Source organism: Epinephelus lanceolatus, chromosome 2 (assembly GCF_041903045.1).
Source record: "Epinephelus lanceolatus isolate andai-2023 chromosome 2, ASM4190304v1, whole genome shotgun sequence".
Classification (NCBI taxonomy): domain Eukaryota; kingdom Metazoa; phylum Chordata; class Actinopteri; order Perciformes; family Serranidae; genus Epinephelus; species Epinephelus lanceolatus.
The window spans coordinates 43940197-43957145 of NC_135735.1; the positions used below are offsets into that span (position 1 = coordinate 43940197).

Sequence of the window (16949 nt, forward strand, 5' to 3'; positions counted from 1 at the left end):
GGTTACAGGTCGGGCTGCGGGTCGTGTTTCAACAGGTCGGACCGGGTTGCGGTACTAATTGGCCTGATGCGCAGGTTTGCGGTTCGGGTGCGGGTTTGTACGTCGCCGGGTTGGGGCGGATCTTGAAAACTGGACCCATGCAGAACTCTGATGTAGAGTAGACTGGCATATCCAGACATTCAGTCGCTAGGATTGGTCAGGGTCCAGGAACAGTAGATATTAAACGTCTCATAATGAAACTTGATAGCATCTCTGTAATAGCCCTTCCCTACATAATAAATGCGTCTTTTTAAACTCAGTGCCCAACACAGGCTCTCTATTACAAACTTGTATTTTCCAAGCCCCAAGCTGATACAACCCTGATGATGTCATTACCGTTATTTTCTCAGACTTGATAAAGCTGCTCCAGAGCCACAGAAGACATTATACAGCCATTTTTACAGGCTGAGTAGTTCACCCCAATACTAGTAAACTGATCTTTATACAGTACAGGCCAAAAGTTTGGACACACCTTCTCAGTCAATGCGTTTTCTTTATTTTCATGACTATTTACATTGTAGATTCTCACTGAAGGCATCAAAACTATGAATGAACACATGTGGAGTTATGTACTTAACAAAAAAGGTGAAATAACTGAAAACATGTTTTATATTCTAGTTTCTTCAAAATAGCCACCTTTTGCTCTGATTACTGGTTTGCACACTCTTGGCATTCTCTCCATGAGCTTCAAGAGGTAGTCACCTGAAATGGTTTTCCACTTCACAGGTGTGCCTTATCAGGGTTAATTAGTGGAATTTCTTGCTTTATCAATGGGGTTGGGACCATCAGTTGTGTTGTGCAGAAGTCAGGTTAATACACAGCCGACAGCCCTATTGGACAACTGTTAAAATTCATATTATGGCAAGAACCAATCAGCTAACTAAAGAAAAACGAGTGGCCATCATTACTTTAAGAAATGAAGGTCAGTCAGTCCGGAAAATTGCAAAAACTTTAAATGTGTCCCCAAGTGGAGTCGCAAAAACCATCAAGCGCTACAACGAAACTGGCACACATGAGGACCGACCCAGGAAAGGAAGACCAAGAGTCACCTCTGCTTCTGAGGATAAGTTCATCCGAGTCACCAGCCTCAGAAATGGCAAGTTAACAGCAGCTCAGATCAGAGACCAGATGAATGCCACACAGAGTTCTAGCAGCAGACCCATCTCTAGAACAACTGTTAAGAGGAGACTGCTCCAATCAGGCCTTCATGGTCAAATAGCTGCTAGGAAACCACTGCTAAGGAGAGGCAACAAGCAGAAGAGATTTGTTTGGGCCAAGAAACACAAGGAATGGACATTAGACCAGTGGAAATCTGTGCTTTGGTCTGATGAGTCCAAATTTGAGATCTTTGGTTCCAACCGCCGTGTCTTTGTGAGACGCAGAAAAGGTGAACGGATGGATTCCACATGCCTGGTTCCCACTGTGAAGCATGGAGGAGGAGGTGTGATGGTGTGGGGGTGTTTTGCTGGTGACACTGTTGGGGATTTATTCAAATTGAAGGCACACTGAACCAGCATGGCTACCACAGCATCCTGCAGCGACATGCCATCCCATCCGGTTTGCTTTTAGTTGGACAATCATTTATTTTTCAACAGGACAATGACCCCAAACACACCTCCAGGCTGTGTAAGGGCTATTTGACCAAGAAGGAGAGTGATGGAGTGCTGCGGCAGATGACCTGGCCTCCACAGTCACCGGACCTGAACCCAATCGAGATGGTTTGGGGTGAGCTGGACTGCAGAGTGAAGGCAAAGGGGCCAACAAGTGCTAAACACCTCTGGGAACTCCTTCAAGACTGTTGGAAAACCATTTCAGGTGACTACCTCTTGAAGCTCATGGAGAGAATGCCAAGAGTGTGCAAAGCAGTAATCAGAGCAAAGGGTGGCTATTTTGAAGAAACTAGAATATAAAACATGTTTTCAGTTATTTCACCTTTTTTTGTTAAGTACATAACTCCACATGTGTTCATTCATAGTTTTGATGCCTTCAGTGAGAATCTACAATGTAAATAGTCATGAAAATAAAGAAAACGCATTGAATGAGAAGGTGTGTCCAAACTTTTGGCCTGTACTGTATGTAAAATCAGTAATGTGTCCCTTTATCACACAATGGTCTTGAGCTAAAGTTACCATCTCTGTTGGGACAAATAAAGTGCTCCAACTTTAAGCAAGGTTATGTTGAATGTCTGTTTTTTTTTTTTTTTTTTTTTTTTTTTTACTAACTTGCATCAATACAAATGTAAATGTGATTTTGATGAAGGTATTCTTCTGGAACAGGACTCAGAGTGCTCTACGGTAGCATTTACCAAAGAGAAGTGTCTCAGCCATAATTTCTGTATTTTTAAATAGTTACTGAAGTTAATATTTAACAGCTGTAACCGTAGACTTGACATTAAGGTTTACAAAATTCTGCCTGGTCTTTGAAACAACAGGTTTGCATCTTTATTCCCTGGCCCATAATGTATACCCCCACAGCCCCCCCAACGTGGGTGGGCCTTGCAGTCCAAACAAGCCCCGCCCCTACCTGTCAACAACCATAATGTTAGGAATAAACATTTTTATTATTTGTAAAAATTACAATTTCATAGGATGCACATTAAGACATGATGCAGTTTCATAGAGAGAGCCTGGGATCCTGACCCCAAACAGCCTCAGCGTCAGGCGAGAGAGAGCCCAGTGTGCTTCAGACAGCTTGACCTCAGTTGTTACACTTTATAATTTGTAATGGTAAAAAGCCCAACACAATCTGTGTCCAGTATTCTTAAGTGGTCTTGATTGTGCCTTTGAAATGATAAGAAAAGATGAAAATTCGCCTGTGCTGTGGGAAAGGGGCCCACTCATGTAAGCTGCATTAATTCATCAAAATCTTAATTTTTTACAGTGAATCTCATCATGTAATACTCAAACTGACAATAAGCAATAAGCAACTACTGTATAACTACACCATGATTTTTTTGTTCTCAATCTATTCCTTATTTTCTCATAATTAAGCAGATGATTTTTACCCAGATGATGGTGGGAAAACATGGGTGAAAAAAGGGAAAACAATTTATCGACATCCAAACAGTTTACCATTTACAGTTTTTTTTCTTTTCCTTAGAGACTATTTCATTTATCAGTTTAGGCAGGTTTCACTGATAGATTCATTCCTATTTCGCAGACATTTAAACCTGGACCTGAAACAGTCAGTTATATCCTTGAGATTTACTTTGACCATAAAGCATTCAAATTAAAAAAAAGTATAAAAAAGGTAGAACCTAAAAAAAGAGTCAAGAGTCATTTCCTGCATTTTCCCTTATGGGTCATGGTCAAACCACCTGTAGCCCCAGGCAACTTCTTTCTTATTCATCATCCAAACAATGACAAACCCTGGTTAGCCACTACAAAGCATCACTCCGGCTTTGATGGCAAAGATTGAAACAAACAGCCGAAAACAAGAGCCCTTGTTGGTGTTTGACAGCGAGCATAACAGCGCTGCTTGGGGATTTGGGCTCAGTGGCAGGGTGGAAAAATCTTTGGGACATGTGCTGGGGGTGTTGGATGGTGTTCGACATCAGTCAATGCTTTTTGGGGAGTGAGAGTGGGCGGCTAGAGTCATAGATATTAGACAGGCAAGTGCTATATCTCTGGGGGGATTGAGATCTGACGAGTGGCGCGGGGTTGTTACCAGTTTTCTTCAGCGCAGATGAATACAGCTGGTGATCTAAAGCTTGTTTAAATTTGGCAGTGAAGAATGGGAAGCTATAGTCCGGAGGAGCCGCCTTCCACCAGTGTCCCTTTATCATTTTTTATGAGCCTCATCATCTTTGCACAAAAAGTGGAATCCTGGCATATGAGATAAATAGATCACTTAAACAAATTTTAGGATGAGGTTTGACATGTTTAGAGATTTAGGAGGACAGCCAAAGAGAAAAATGTTTTGTCAGAGGTTTTGTGGTTAAGGCAAGAATTGTATCTTGAAGTGAACTCAATCAACCCCCTGATTTGTAAAGAATGTGCCATCATCATTTCACACTGAGAAATGTAGTTGGTGCAGATAATTGATTTAGATATAACCACTGTCCATATTCATTGTTTCTTCTTATGCTGTCTTACATATTTTATGAGGACATTCAAATGTCAGACATATATGTATGCTTTAGCTTAGTTACTGCTCTTTAAGACTGGAGTTGACACTTGTATTTGTTGATTGTTGTATTTTGTTTCATTTATATGCTGTGGGTGACTTTAACTTCCACCTCCTGACAGTCAGCTGTTAAACAACAGGCCTTTTTACAGCTATTTTCACAGGATGTTTTCTAGGTTTTTCATATATGCTTTAATTTCGTATCCCTTTGTCCTAGAAATTAAGAAGAAGATACACTCCATTGATCCCTGAGGGCAAAAATTAAATTTTTTTCACTCCTACACATGCATTAAATGGAGAGATGTCAGAATGAGGTGGCTACCTTGGATGGGCGCCTGAGCACTTGGAGGTTCAGTGCCTTGCTCAAGGGCACCCCAGCAGTGCCTACCAAATGAGCTAGCACCTCTCCAGCTACCCGCAACAGGAACTCGGGACACCCGAGTCCCAGATTTGCGTTCCAGACTCCTGTCTGTGGTTGGGTTTAAGCAACAAAAGCACTTTGGTTAAGGTCAGGGAAAGATGGTGATTTGGGTTATGTTAATAAAGACTGATAAAATAAATTAAATGAATGGTGGAAAACAAGTGAACATTTTGCGAATACATTCAGTATTAACATATTTGCAACTTGCCGGGTAAGTTATTTAGCAACATGTCCTCATTACCTTGATAGAAAATGTTTCACTTAAATTTTTTTTTTTCTGTTTCAGATTAGTTGTATTTCATCATACTTTCTAAAAGACAGGGCTCTTATTTTTTATGACCAGCATTTTATGTATTAACCAATTAAACATTACTAACAACACATGTACACCACACAGAGTGAGTGTAGATTGTGTCTCATGAGAACACTATTACTCTCAATATCTATTTTCTAGGAGTACTTTAACCTCTGAGATGTTTGGTGAAATTCAAATGAACTGAATAGTGTGTTCTGATTTTTACACTTTAAATAAAACAATTTAAAAAGCCATACAAGTCTAGGATGGAAACTATTTATCGTCAGAAGTAAAACGGTTGCTAATCCATCTATTATTGTGTATAAAATGTTATATAGTATGTATAAACATTAGAGGGAAGAGGAAGGGCCGGCGGCTCCTGGGCCCCCTTCTCCCGCGGGCCTGGGTTTGGGGCGGTCGGCCAGGCCACCTCCATCACGTAGCGAGGGAGGTGGCCGCCCGCCCCATTACTTTATGTACCCAATGCAAAGTTACTTAACTTAAAGTTAAGTAGGTTAGGTTTCAGCAAGTTGGGTTACTTTGGTTAGATTTGGGAAAACAATCATATTTGGGCGTCTTTGGGTGTAGGCAAGTAAAGCTAATCAGGTTAGGTTCAGAAAGAAACCAACGCACCTTGAAATGACTCAAAGTTCACTTAGTTTGTCTTGGGGAAAGTCTTGTGTTGCTTCACCCATCCACAACCCTAACCTGCCTCCTGAGACGTTTGGTCTTAAAACTGCTTTCTTCTTTATTCCTGTCAGTGCATTGGTCACATGATCGCAGCCTTCATCAGAGAGTGCATAGGATTTAAAACAATGGTGTATTGTGCTTGTGTCCTGTTACACGTAATTTCAACACTGTCTCACAGAAATACATGAAATGGACAGGACCTCATAACAACACATTGCATGGTAGTAGGCATGGAATGTATTAAAATGACATGCTAGCAACACAAAAACAATGCTAATGCAATGTTAATGTCTATTTTGATTGCAGTTTTTTGTGAAATGGTTGCAGTTTGGTTAGTTGTAGGGAAAGCATTAACACTTGGTTAGATTTAGAGAGTCAAAAAACAGTTAAAATTCGAAAAAGACTGTGGTTTGGGTTAATAAAACGTGTTGTAAACTTTAATGTGTAGTTACATTGTTTTCTTTGGCACTGTTTTCATGTCGCCAGCATGTAATTTAAACACATTTCATGCCCAACACCATGTAATGTGTTGTTTCTGCTCATTAGATGTATACAGTCTTTTTCAAAATACAGTTACAAGACAGGCAAAACACATTGTTTTTACATTTTTTTCCTCGTGCAACAAAAGCATGTGGCTAGGTTTAGAAAAAAACACAACGGTTTGACACAACATTAACACTGGACGCGAACAGCAACTTCATAGGCAGACCCATCCACCTCTATATAAGGACTTTTCAGCTCTTTCTATTGTGTTGTTGTTGGAGGCATTACAAACTGATGCTTCTGGTGGGGTTACAAACTGACACCGCCCAGGGGTGTATCATACCGCATCAAAAGGTACCTTTCTTGTTGGTGTTTGATGCCAACATCACTGACAAAGCGGTGGTATTTGATGATTTGCTAATGAAATGGGCTGGTTGTTAAGAGTTTGTGGCTATTTCACATGCTGTCTTTGAGACTGGGCCAGTAATCTTACATTTACATTTAGTAAAATGAGTGAAAGAAAAGTAACATCCAACTGTACCCCTGTGATTTTATTATGTAGAATGCATCTTATCTTTGTAATTGACCAAGTTCTACCTGCTTGCCAACATACCTGTCTATGTAATTAATACTTACAATCAGTTATGTCTGTGTAGACTCTTTGTGACATCAAAGATACATAAACAATAACTCAGTCACCAGAATATGATTTTCCCCATGTGGGTCCATATACTGTAGCACTGATGACGCTGAAAAGCAATCACCAAAACTGTCCAATCAAGATACAAGTCCATGTGAGTTGATGCTTGCAGCTCTTGTAATATTTGTAAAGAGCCAGTGTGAACACAACGTGGACCAATACAAAACACAACAGTGTATATACGTTTTTCCTTGGTCCAAACTACAGGTATAAAAGCACCCTGAGACTAGCTTGCTTTGGTAATGAGTTGGCTGTTAATACAGGAATGAGATCAAATGCTAACCTAAAATTCCAGTTTTGCACATCAGTTAGAGAGCGTTACATATTAAAGGGATAGTGCACCCAAAAATGAAAATTCAGCCATTATCTACTCACCCATATGCCGATGGAGGCCCTGGTGAAGTTTTAGAGTCCTCACATCCCTTGCGGAGATCTGCGGGGGCAGCGGCTAGCGCACCCATTGGCAGACGGCGCCCCAGACTAACGTCCGAGAACACAAAATTGAATCCACAAAGTATCTCCATACTGCTCATCCATAGTGATCCAAGTGTGCTGCAGCCCCGACATAAAACGTTGTTTGGAAAAACGTCATATGAACTCTGTTTTTAGCCTCACTGTAGCCTGTAGCTCTGACTGCTTCTGTGTGCGTGCTCAGGGTGATTGGTGATGCACGGTCTCTGAAGAGCAGCAGTCTTGTCAGTACTAATGTCCAGATTCTCAAGTGCAGGCATCGCCAATTCCCAGTCTGAGCAGCAAAGACTTTCCTCATCCGTTGGCATTGCTTTGCATTTGAAAGAACTACACCACCAGGTTTCCAGTGCTCGACTCCGGTATTCTGCGGTTGGCTGAGGGTTCGGCTCATGAGCTGCGGCGGCTGCTTCGTCCAGTAGCCTGAGTTCCGCGTCCGTATACTCGGGCTCAAACAAATACGGCTCAACAAAGAAATGCTGTTCCTCCTCAGTTTCAAAGTCTTCACACATGTTGGGCTGTCCTTTGCTGAAAGACCGTAGTGCAAATTATCTTTTAGCTACTGTGGTTACTGTTGTCTCCCTGTGCGGTGCATGTGTCACGTGATGTAAACACGGGTGAGCAAAGCTCATGCTTTCGCTAGTCGCGCGCAGGCGCGCACACGTGAGCACGGAGCACAGAGAAGCAGTCAGAGCTACAGGCTACAGTGAGGCTAAAAACAGAGTTCATATGGCGTTTTTTGAAACAACTTTTTATGTCGCGGCTTCAGGACACTTGAATCACTACGGATGAGCAGTATGGAGATACTTTGTGGATTCAATTTTGTGTTCTTGGACGTTAGTCTGGGGCGCCGTCTGCTATTGGGTGTGCTAGCCGCTCCCCCCGCCGATCTCCGCAAGGGATGTGAGGACTCTAAAACTTCAGCATTTGGAGTGCTAACAGGAGAAAAGAAAAGAATTTGCAAAGAATTTTAATAGCATTAAGAAAAAAAAGGCTACCAGGCTGAACATTTTATTTCATATCCTGCTGAGAACCTATTCTCAGGTCATGCGTCATCCTCTGTCTTGCTTTCCTTTCCCACGGAGCTGATTTCAGCTTCTACAAAACATCTCAGAGTAAATTTAGAATACCTCTGCAATGTGTACGGGTCAGCATGTGGCTCACTTTAGGATGACGTTTATGTGTAGTACCTACACTACACCTCTCATACACTATATAAATCATCATCCTTGGGCTGTTAAATGTAAAAATGCAGATGGTGCACTTTCAGTGAGTTTCTCTTGTCTAATTTCCCCACTGACCGCCGTGGTAAAATTAGACACTTTCAAATATAGCGGCAAGAGGGCTCAAGAGCTGGAATCAAACACAAATTCTGTCATCCACAGTGAGCAGCCCATGCTATGTAGCACAGGGTGTAATAAACTTAAAATTCACAATTTTCCTACAAAAAACTCAATTTTTATAGATAATGTAGCTATTTTTATGTTTAAATGAATGCTAGCTGTCTTGTTGTACAATGTAAAGCTAGAGAAGAGCCTAAGCAAGTAGGGCAGAGAGAGAGGATGTATTAAGTGTAACTGTGTACAGTGGGTGTGTGTCTTCCAGGTTCTACTACTATCCATAGCTCGTTGAGTAGATTTATGCGTCAGGCATGTTAACACTGAGAAAGCAAGCTGCTCTCTTCCAGCAAGCATCCCCTTACAGACAAACACACACACACACACACACACACACACACACACACACACACACACACAAAAACCCCAAAATGGGCCTCTGTGCTTCCCATCTCAGCAACTTGTGACTGAACTCATGAGAGGACGTACTCACATAGTCCCTCTCTCTCTCTCTCTCTCTCTCTCTCTCTCACATACACATTCACACACAGAAGGACAGATGAAAAGCAAAAATATGAGAAATTAACCACCTTTAAAATAAAACAAAGTTGACTTGAAACCAGCACGTTGAATACAGCCACTGCTGAGAGCACCAAAATCCTGGAGTGTAAATGAAGAAGATGAATGGCATACAGCGCTGTCACTGTCATGGTAGCCTTCCCACAACCCCTCCACCTCCACACAGTGTGTTTTATTACAATCAGTACCCATGTCTGCTTGCACTGGGGAAAATGTGCAAGAAATAATGATCTGGATGGTCTTGGGGGTCTGGATTGAAGTGTTCCTGTAAGAATTCTAGTGGTGTAAGCAATTTATTTCTTAACACATAGTTCATATTGTTTAAGACACCCCATATATCTGCCAAGTGTGATGCGAAATATGGCTTTAATACAGCATCGCGCACACTGGGGGACAGGGAAATATTTCTAACCCCACCCCCACCCACCATCCAAAACTCAGGAGAAACAGAGCTTTAGGAGAAAAAACACTCTAAATGACCACACATGTTGGTTTACTCTCCTGAAAAAACAAGTTATTACATGCATTTGTTGCATCTGTTTTTTTTAATATGAATGGAATAACTGTATAAAGCATAACATGTTTATAAAATCAACAAAAGTTGTGTTTGTTAAAAAAAAATAGAAGAAATTTGATTTTATTAAAATATTAGGTAACACTTTCTCTGAAGACCACATCTATAATGCATTACGAGGGCATTCACAGTGAATTGTACTGCATTCATAATGCTTTAGGACTGCACTCAAACACACATAATGCTTACTAATACACTATATCAACAGTCATAAAATAATATAGATGTGACTTATAATGATTTATAAGTGTCTTATGGAAGCTCCTGACTAGTTATAAACTAGAGGTTGACTGATGGAGTTCATATTACATTATGAATACATATACTAACTTATACACACCTCAACAATCACCTGTAGTTAGGACTGATAGTGTGTTACAATAGTCCATACAGTATCATAAGTTATCATTGTATGTGTAAAGTGAAGTACATATTGATGCATACTAATGCATACTTAATCATAACTTTCATTGTTGCAGCAGTGGGATTCGTGTCTGTGGGTTCCTCTCATACACCTTCCATCTCCAGGCAGAGAAGAACTCCTCAATAGGATTGAGGAAGGGAGAGTATGGAGGAAGATGCAGGACAGAAACTTCAGGATGGCCCCTGAACCAGTCACGGACCAGAGCAGCCCGGTGGAAACTGACGTTGTCCCAGACAATGACAAACCTGATTACCTCTGTGTCATCCATCTGGTCTGGTTGAACAACGATGTTGTAGAGTGTGTCCAGGAATGCTATGAGATGGGCAGTGTTGTACGGGCCAAGGGTAGCATGGTGATGGAGGACGCCGTGGTGGTTGATGGCAGCACACATTGTTACGTTCCCTCCATGCTGGCCAGGGACCTCAATGAAAGCATTTCTGCCCCGGCGCCTTCTCTTTACAACGTTGAACCCCGCTTCATCAATGAATATAAATTCATGCAGGTCTGCTGCTGCATCTAGGTCAAGATATCTCTGAAACAGACAACAGGACAATATTACAGTATATACCGTACACCAAGAGTGTTCAATAGAGTATAGGCTATTGTGAAACATTGTAAAAAAAACAAAAAAAACAACAACATTGGAGTACAGTGCAGTAGTGTGTCAGTGCTGATAGGACACAGTTGTGGAATGTATAGGACTTACTTGCACATAGTCATGGCTAATCTCCTTGATTCTGGCAGTGTTCCTCTCAAAAGGAACCCTGTATACCTGCTTCATCCTCATGGAGTTGCGTTGGAGAACATGGTCCACTGTGGATAAACTCACTGTTGCTATATTTTGGAATATGTGTTGGTCTGCAATGATTGCATCTCGGATTTGTTGGGGGGTTATGACGTTGTTTGCCAGCACCATGTTGACTACTGCAGTCTCCTGCTCATCTGTGAGGAGTCTTCCTCTCCCACCACGGTGTGGTAATCTTGCAGTTCTGCAAAAGATACAAATAGATACAAATATAGCAAGGTCCTTGCAACACTCATTGAATACTGTATTGATATGCAGTACTACAGCAAGGCAAGAAGGTTTCTTACCTATGCTCATTTCTGAAAGTCCGAATTATTGAGGCAACCGAGAAGTGACTCAAGTTGGGTTGGACTCTCTGGCCAGCCTCCCTCATGGGCAAACCATGGTTGACCACATGATCAATGATAGTGGCCCTAATCTCATCAGAGATTATGGTTCTCCTTTCTCCTCCTCGTCCTCTTCCTCCTTGTCGTCATCCTCCTCCTCCTTGTCCTCTTCCTCCACCTCCTCCTCCTCCTTGTCCTCTCCCGCCTCCTCTTACTCTCACTCCTCCTTGTCCTCTTCCTCTATCTCCTCCTCCAGCTCCTCTTACTCTCCTCTGCCTCGCTGCTCACCTCTCTCTTCAATGTTGCCACTATTCATTGTTCTCCAAACAAACCAGGAGCCCATCTGTGACCCTTTTATGACAAATTGCTGATTGCTAATTGCACACCAGCCTTTGGAGTTTAGAAATGTGATTGGCAGTGTGTTATGTGTGAACAGCAAGAGAGGGAATTCAGGAAGAGTGTGCAAGATATAGGGAATTGTGTGTAGTGTTGTGAAAAATGTGTGGTATGGAATGGGAACGTGTCTCAAGCAGAGATTGTGCTTGGAGTTCAGCAGGATTGGTTTGGGAGTTGGTACATGAGTTTCAGATTGTTCACATTGTGTCTGATGTTCCAATTAATGTGTTTAAGCAATCGTGAAAAACTGTAATACCTACCACACACTAGAATACTTTGAAACAACTCACGTCTGATAACCTCACACCTTATGACAATGTGTCATGAGTCAGAATAAGATTTTGCAAAGACTGGGGATCTTTCAGGGTCACTATTTGCAAAACCGTTAGCTTCAAAAACGAAAAGAAAAAGTTGACAAATTGTTACAGCCCTCGAAATCCCTAGTGAGTATGCTATATGCTATAGTTAACTAGCTAGCTAATCACTATCCCCATCCCAGGTTAGCCTATTTGTAAGCTAACATTAGCTACTGGAAAGTTTGCTATTATCCTACAAGCAAACATACATTTCAGCTGATGATTTCTAGCTTCACTCATACAAGTAGTTTCATGATGTGATTTGTGAAGCTAGTAATCCTTAGTAAAACATATAGTCGGGTCCATGTCATTGGTTTGACAGCCCATTGGTTCGACATCCCATTACTCCGACTGTCCGCGGTGCTGAATGGCTCACGGCGGGCGTATGGTGCGACGCGACCGGCTTGAGGCGGAGCAGGCTCACGACTTATGTGTTTGCCACTTTCTTTCTCATTTTAACCCACACCATGATCTTTTCCTGACCCTAACCAAGTGGTTTTTGTGCCTAAACCTAACCAGACCTTAACCACAGGGCGTCATGATGATTTTGGAACGGACTTCGGAACAATGAGTTTAATATGGTCGGAACAATGGGATGTTGAACCAATGGGCAGTTCCCCATATAGTCAGCTCATAGGCTGATAGCAAACATTACAGTAGTTAACGTTAGCTTGCAACTATGGTGGTTAGCGAGCTAGCTAAATAGTTTATAACAAGTCAAGAGCATCCATAAGACACTTTACACTTTATAATTCATTATAAGTCACGTCTATAATGTTTTATGACTATTGCTATAACCAGTGTTGGGCAGTAACGCGTTATTAGTAACGCGATAACTGTTATGCTGTGTTCCCACCAAACGCGATGAACGCGATTTACGCGCTCGTAACACGACGCCCGTAACGTGTGAGTTTGGATGCCTGACCATTTTGTTAATTCACGTTATCGCACATTCGCGCAAGTAGCGGGGAAGCCGACTGTGCTAACTGGAGCTAAGCTAGTGCTAACGTTCATAGTACAACCATTCTGCAAACTAATTAAAGACACATATTTACAGAACTTACCAAGTAGACCAGTCTCCTCAGCTACTTTCACTCAAGCCTGCTCCTTTTTGTTGCAGTCTCTGTAGAGTAGACACGTAGTATCATATAGCTCCAGGTAGCCATTGACGACCATAGCTGAGATAACCACCATCGCTGCTTTGTACCTGTTCTGGAAGTCCCAAATGCGTCGGAGGGCCAAACGCCATCGTTTTTGGGTTCATCCTATCCTGCAGAAGCGCATCCAGCTAGGCGAGTTTCACCACCTCTTCCAGGAACTCTGTCTGGATGATAGCCGCTTTCAGCGGTACTTCAGGCTGACTGGGGCCCAGTTTGAGGACCTGTTGGCAAGGGTTGGCGCCAGGATCTCCCGGCAGGACATCAACTACAGGCGCTCCAATTCAGCTGCGGAGCGTCTGTCCATCTGTCTCCGGTGAGTAGCAGTTCATTACAACTGGACGTTGTTGACACACACCAGTGACGTCGGGAGAATCTCAATGCTGATTGGCTTTCGCAGCACAGCGTCTTGTGAATTCGCCTCAAAAGTTCATGAGGCGTCTATCGCGCCACGCTAGACGCCTCTATCGCGTCCATCACGTTCATCGCGTCGCGCTAGACGCGTCCATCGCGCCGCCCGGCGCAAATTCGCGTCTAATCGCGTCTTTGCATTGACTTTGTATGTAATCTTGACACTCGAATTTGCAAATTCGCGTTTGGTGGGAACACAGCAATACAGTAACGCTAGTCTCGCCACCAGACAATCAGAGATCTCTGCCTTCTGATAGTCTGGGGACACTCCTTTCTAAAGTGTGTTTAACACACCGGAGAAAATGGCCGGCAACAAAGCAACGCCTCTTGCATTTTTGAAAAGGACACACCCTCCTGGAAATGTGCGCTCCACCTTTTCGCGTTCACAAGGAAACAAACACACAGAGAGCTTGAAAATTAACTCCGTTTTATCAAACGTGTGCTCAGTCCACAAGATTGTGGAAATGAAGGACTTACAGCGACTGGAGCCATTTTGTACCGCTGCACGTGTTTCTAGTCAGACTATGTTTATGAGCACAAGAGTTCAGCGAGCCACTGAAGGACCGCCCTGCGGATTTACTAACGTTACTGGTCCAGCAAGTTTTTTTTAGACTCTTTTTAGACTCTTTTTTAGACTTTTTTTAAACTCTGAAATTGTATCCGCCCATCTAAAAACAAAATCAGGGAGAAAGTCATCAGTCTTTAGTTAAGCGTCTAAAGACTGACTTGTAAGTCTACAGTAACGCTGTTAGTTTTGGCAGTAACTAATGTTAATACTCTAATGCGTTCGTTTTAAATTCAGTAACTCAGTTACTGTTACCAAACGGTGCGTTACTCTGTTATTTTTGGCCAGGTTTTAAAACAGCGCGCAGCATGCAGTATTCCTTCACAAACTGAAGTTCCCTTTCACTAAAACATTTTAGCCCTAAACAATAAAAGATTCAAGTCAGATAGAGGTACATGAACAATTCTTATCAGAGCATCTTAATGAAACACATCTCTCACCATCTCTGAAGTCACTGTCAACCTGCTGGCCTCACCACAGTGCTGTAGCTAACGTTACATTAAGCAGTAGCGCTTCTGTAGATTTTTAGTCCCAGTAACGTTAGCCTATATCCAGTGACGTGATATCCATTGTTATCCCGAGGAAACTTTTATTGTGGACAGACAATGTCTGCGGTGGGCGGGAGACTCGACATCATCATGTAGCTCTACAAATGTTCTCTTTAGCTCATTTTCCATATTTGTATCCAAGTACCGTAGTTGTAAAACGTTTAGCTGCCTGACAGCGAGTGACTCCACTGTAGAAAACCGTTGTCAAGTTGTAGTCTAACAGTCCCTTGGTTAAACTCCATCCGCTGTCACTTAGGCGATGTAGCTACGTGGATACAGTTAGGAAATGTTTTAGGCTGCAGTGCTGAGTTTCCCAAAACATCAATAAACATTGTCTTCTTTGTGGCTTAGAAAAACTACACTGCAAAAAAGAAAAGCACTTAGCGCCCTCTAGCGTCCCCACTCAGTCATCTACAGCCAGGACGTACTCAGAGTAAAGATGACAATAGCACGCGTACGTCAAGGTCATAGCGTGATGGCGAGCCAAGACAAGAGTCTTAAGTTGAGTAACTAAAAAGTTACTTTTCTCAGTAACGCATTACTTTTTGGCTTAAGTAACTGAGTTACTAACTGAGTTACTTTTTTTATGAAGTAACTAGTAACAGTAACTAGTTACTATTTTTCAGTAACTAGCACAACACTGGCTATAAAGCATCAGGAAGCATTATGTGTGTTTTTGAGTGTAGTCGTACAGCTTTATACATCAAAATTCACTATGAATGGCCTTATAATGCATTATAGATGTGGTCCCTCATAGAAAATGTTAACAAATATTTATTTAAAAAACATATGCTAACCTGAGAAATATGGGCATTTTGTTCTAATTGGACAGTTCCACCTTACTCAAGCCCATTTTCCGCTTCACATAAAAGTTGCTAACACCCACTAACAGCTAGCTTTTTAATGTAATGTGAAAGGTTACAATCGGCATTCACACCTGGTCAAATGATTCTACAGTAGTCACAGGTATTTATTGGCTCCAGCTCCATTTGACACTGATTGAAACACAACACCAGAGAGTATGTGTTAATTTAGCCTCTTTACTGGCAAGATGCAATGATGCACCCCCACACAAGCATCATTCCAAATTACGTCGCATCAAGTTTGAAAGAGAGACTAAATAGAGCAGAGATATAAAAGGAAGTAACTACCGTAAAGTTTTCACTGGCCTTCATGCTGCTTTCTACTGTTTACTAACCTGTTTTCCAGCCTGTCTGAGACATCAAACACACCAAAAAAACCTACAACAGACAGAGAGGCATACTTGTCTGCTGCAGAGCTGTGTGTAGCTCTGGTCGACTGACAATGGGAAAGGAGAATAGCCTATAGGGTTTACTGTTCACACATGGTAACTTTAGGAGAAAATGGGTATAGTTCTCATAATGGAAAGCATTAAAGTAGTGTGTATGAGTTAGAATTGTAAATCAGTACCAACAAATAAATGGACTCCTCAGGACACACCATTGGCCACATTCCACAACTTCATGATGGCATGACTTGAGCAGGTGGTCTAAAACCATAACAAGGGAGTGGCCTGATTTTGCCAAAGAGGATGTGATCTGGGGCTCATTCAATCTGAAAACAGTCTGCACCGTTTTGCTACGATTTCCAGGTTAACCAACATGTTCTGGCAAAAGTCTTTAAAGTATGATTTCTCTCATTTGGTGGCTATGTCAGTCAGCAGCAACATGCACATAAACCTGTTAATTTAAAGGCAGTAACACAAAAGGATGTATATCAGACCATCGTTCTTATAAACGTTTTGCTCCATTTTGATGTGGCTGAACGCGCCCTGTTGTTAATATGGAAGTCCGGGTCCATTTCTGGCAGAGGGGTGTGTCCCACAGTCAATTTGGCTGGGTCATTTTGTTACAGAAGGCATGGTCTTCCCTATTTAGCTGTTTTACCCAAGGTAGCTCATTTGTAGCATGTGAGTGGGTGGGGTTGTAACAATTACAAATCAGTAAATCTTTACATATTTTGCCACCTTTGAACCCTCATCCCTCAGTCCCCAAGGGGTGATCTTAATCACTAGTCAGTACAAGTAAGTGTAAGCTGGTGTGAAAGAGGCTTGACCTGGGCACATGGTCAGTTTTTGGTCAGGAAATACAAGCAGTAGAAGAAAATATTTTATTTGGCTGCAATGAGTGCAAGGACAATGACAGGGCCAATAAAATATTTTTTTTAAAAAACTGCTGTATAATAAACAATTTTGTGGACTGCAGTCACACTATTTCCTTTCCACTCCTG

At 42.0% G+C, this 16949-nt stretch overlaps 1 protein-coding gene across 1 annotated transcript; it reads right to left on the reverse strand.

Annotated features, from left to right (window-relative positions):
• Positions 1-10178: 10178 nt before the first annotated feature.
• On the reverse strand, positions 10179-11313 carry LOC144458953 (uncharacterized). The gene is made up of 3 exons (XM_078162915.1): positions 11228-11313; positions 10842-11124; positions 10179-10667 (listed from the first exon to the last, which is right to left on the reverse strand). Exons 1-3 carry the CDS (start codon positions 11311-11313, stop codon positions 10179-10181), a joined length of 858 nt encoding a protein of 285 aa, XP_078019041.1.
• Between the last annotated feature and the right edge of the window lie 5636 nt (positions 11314-16949).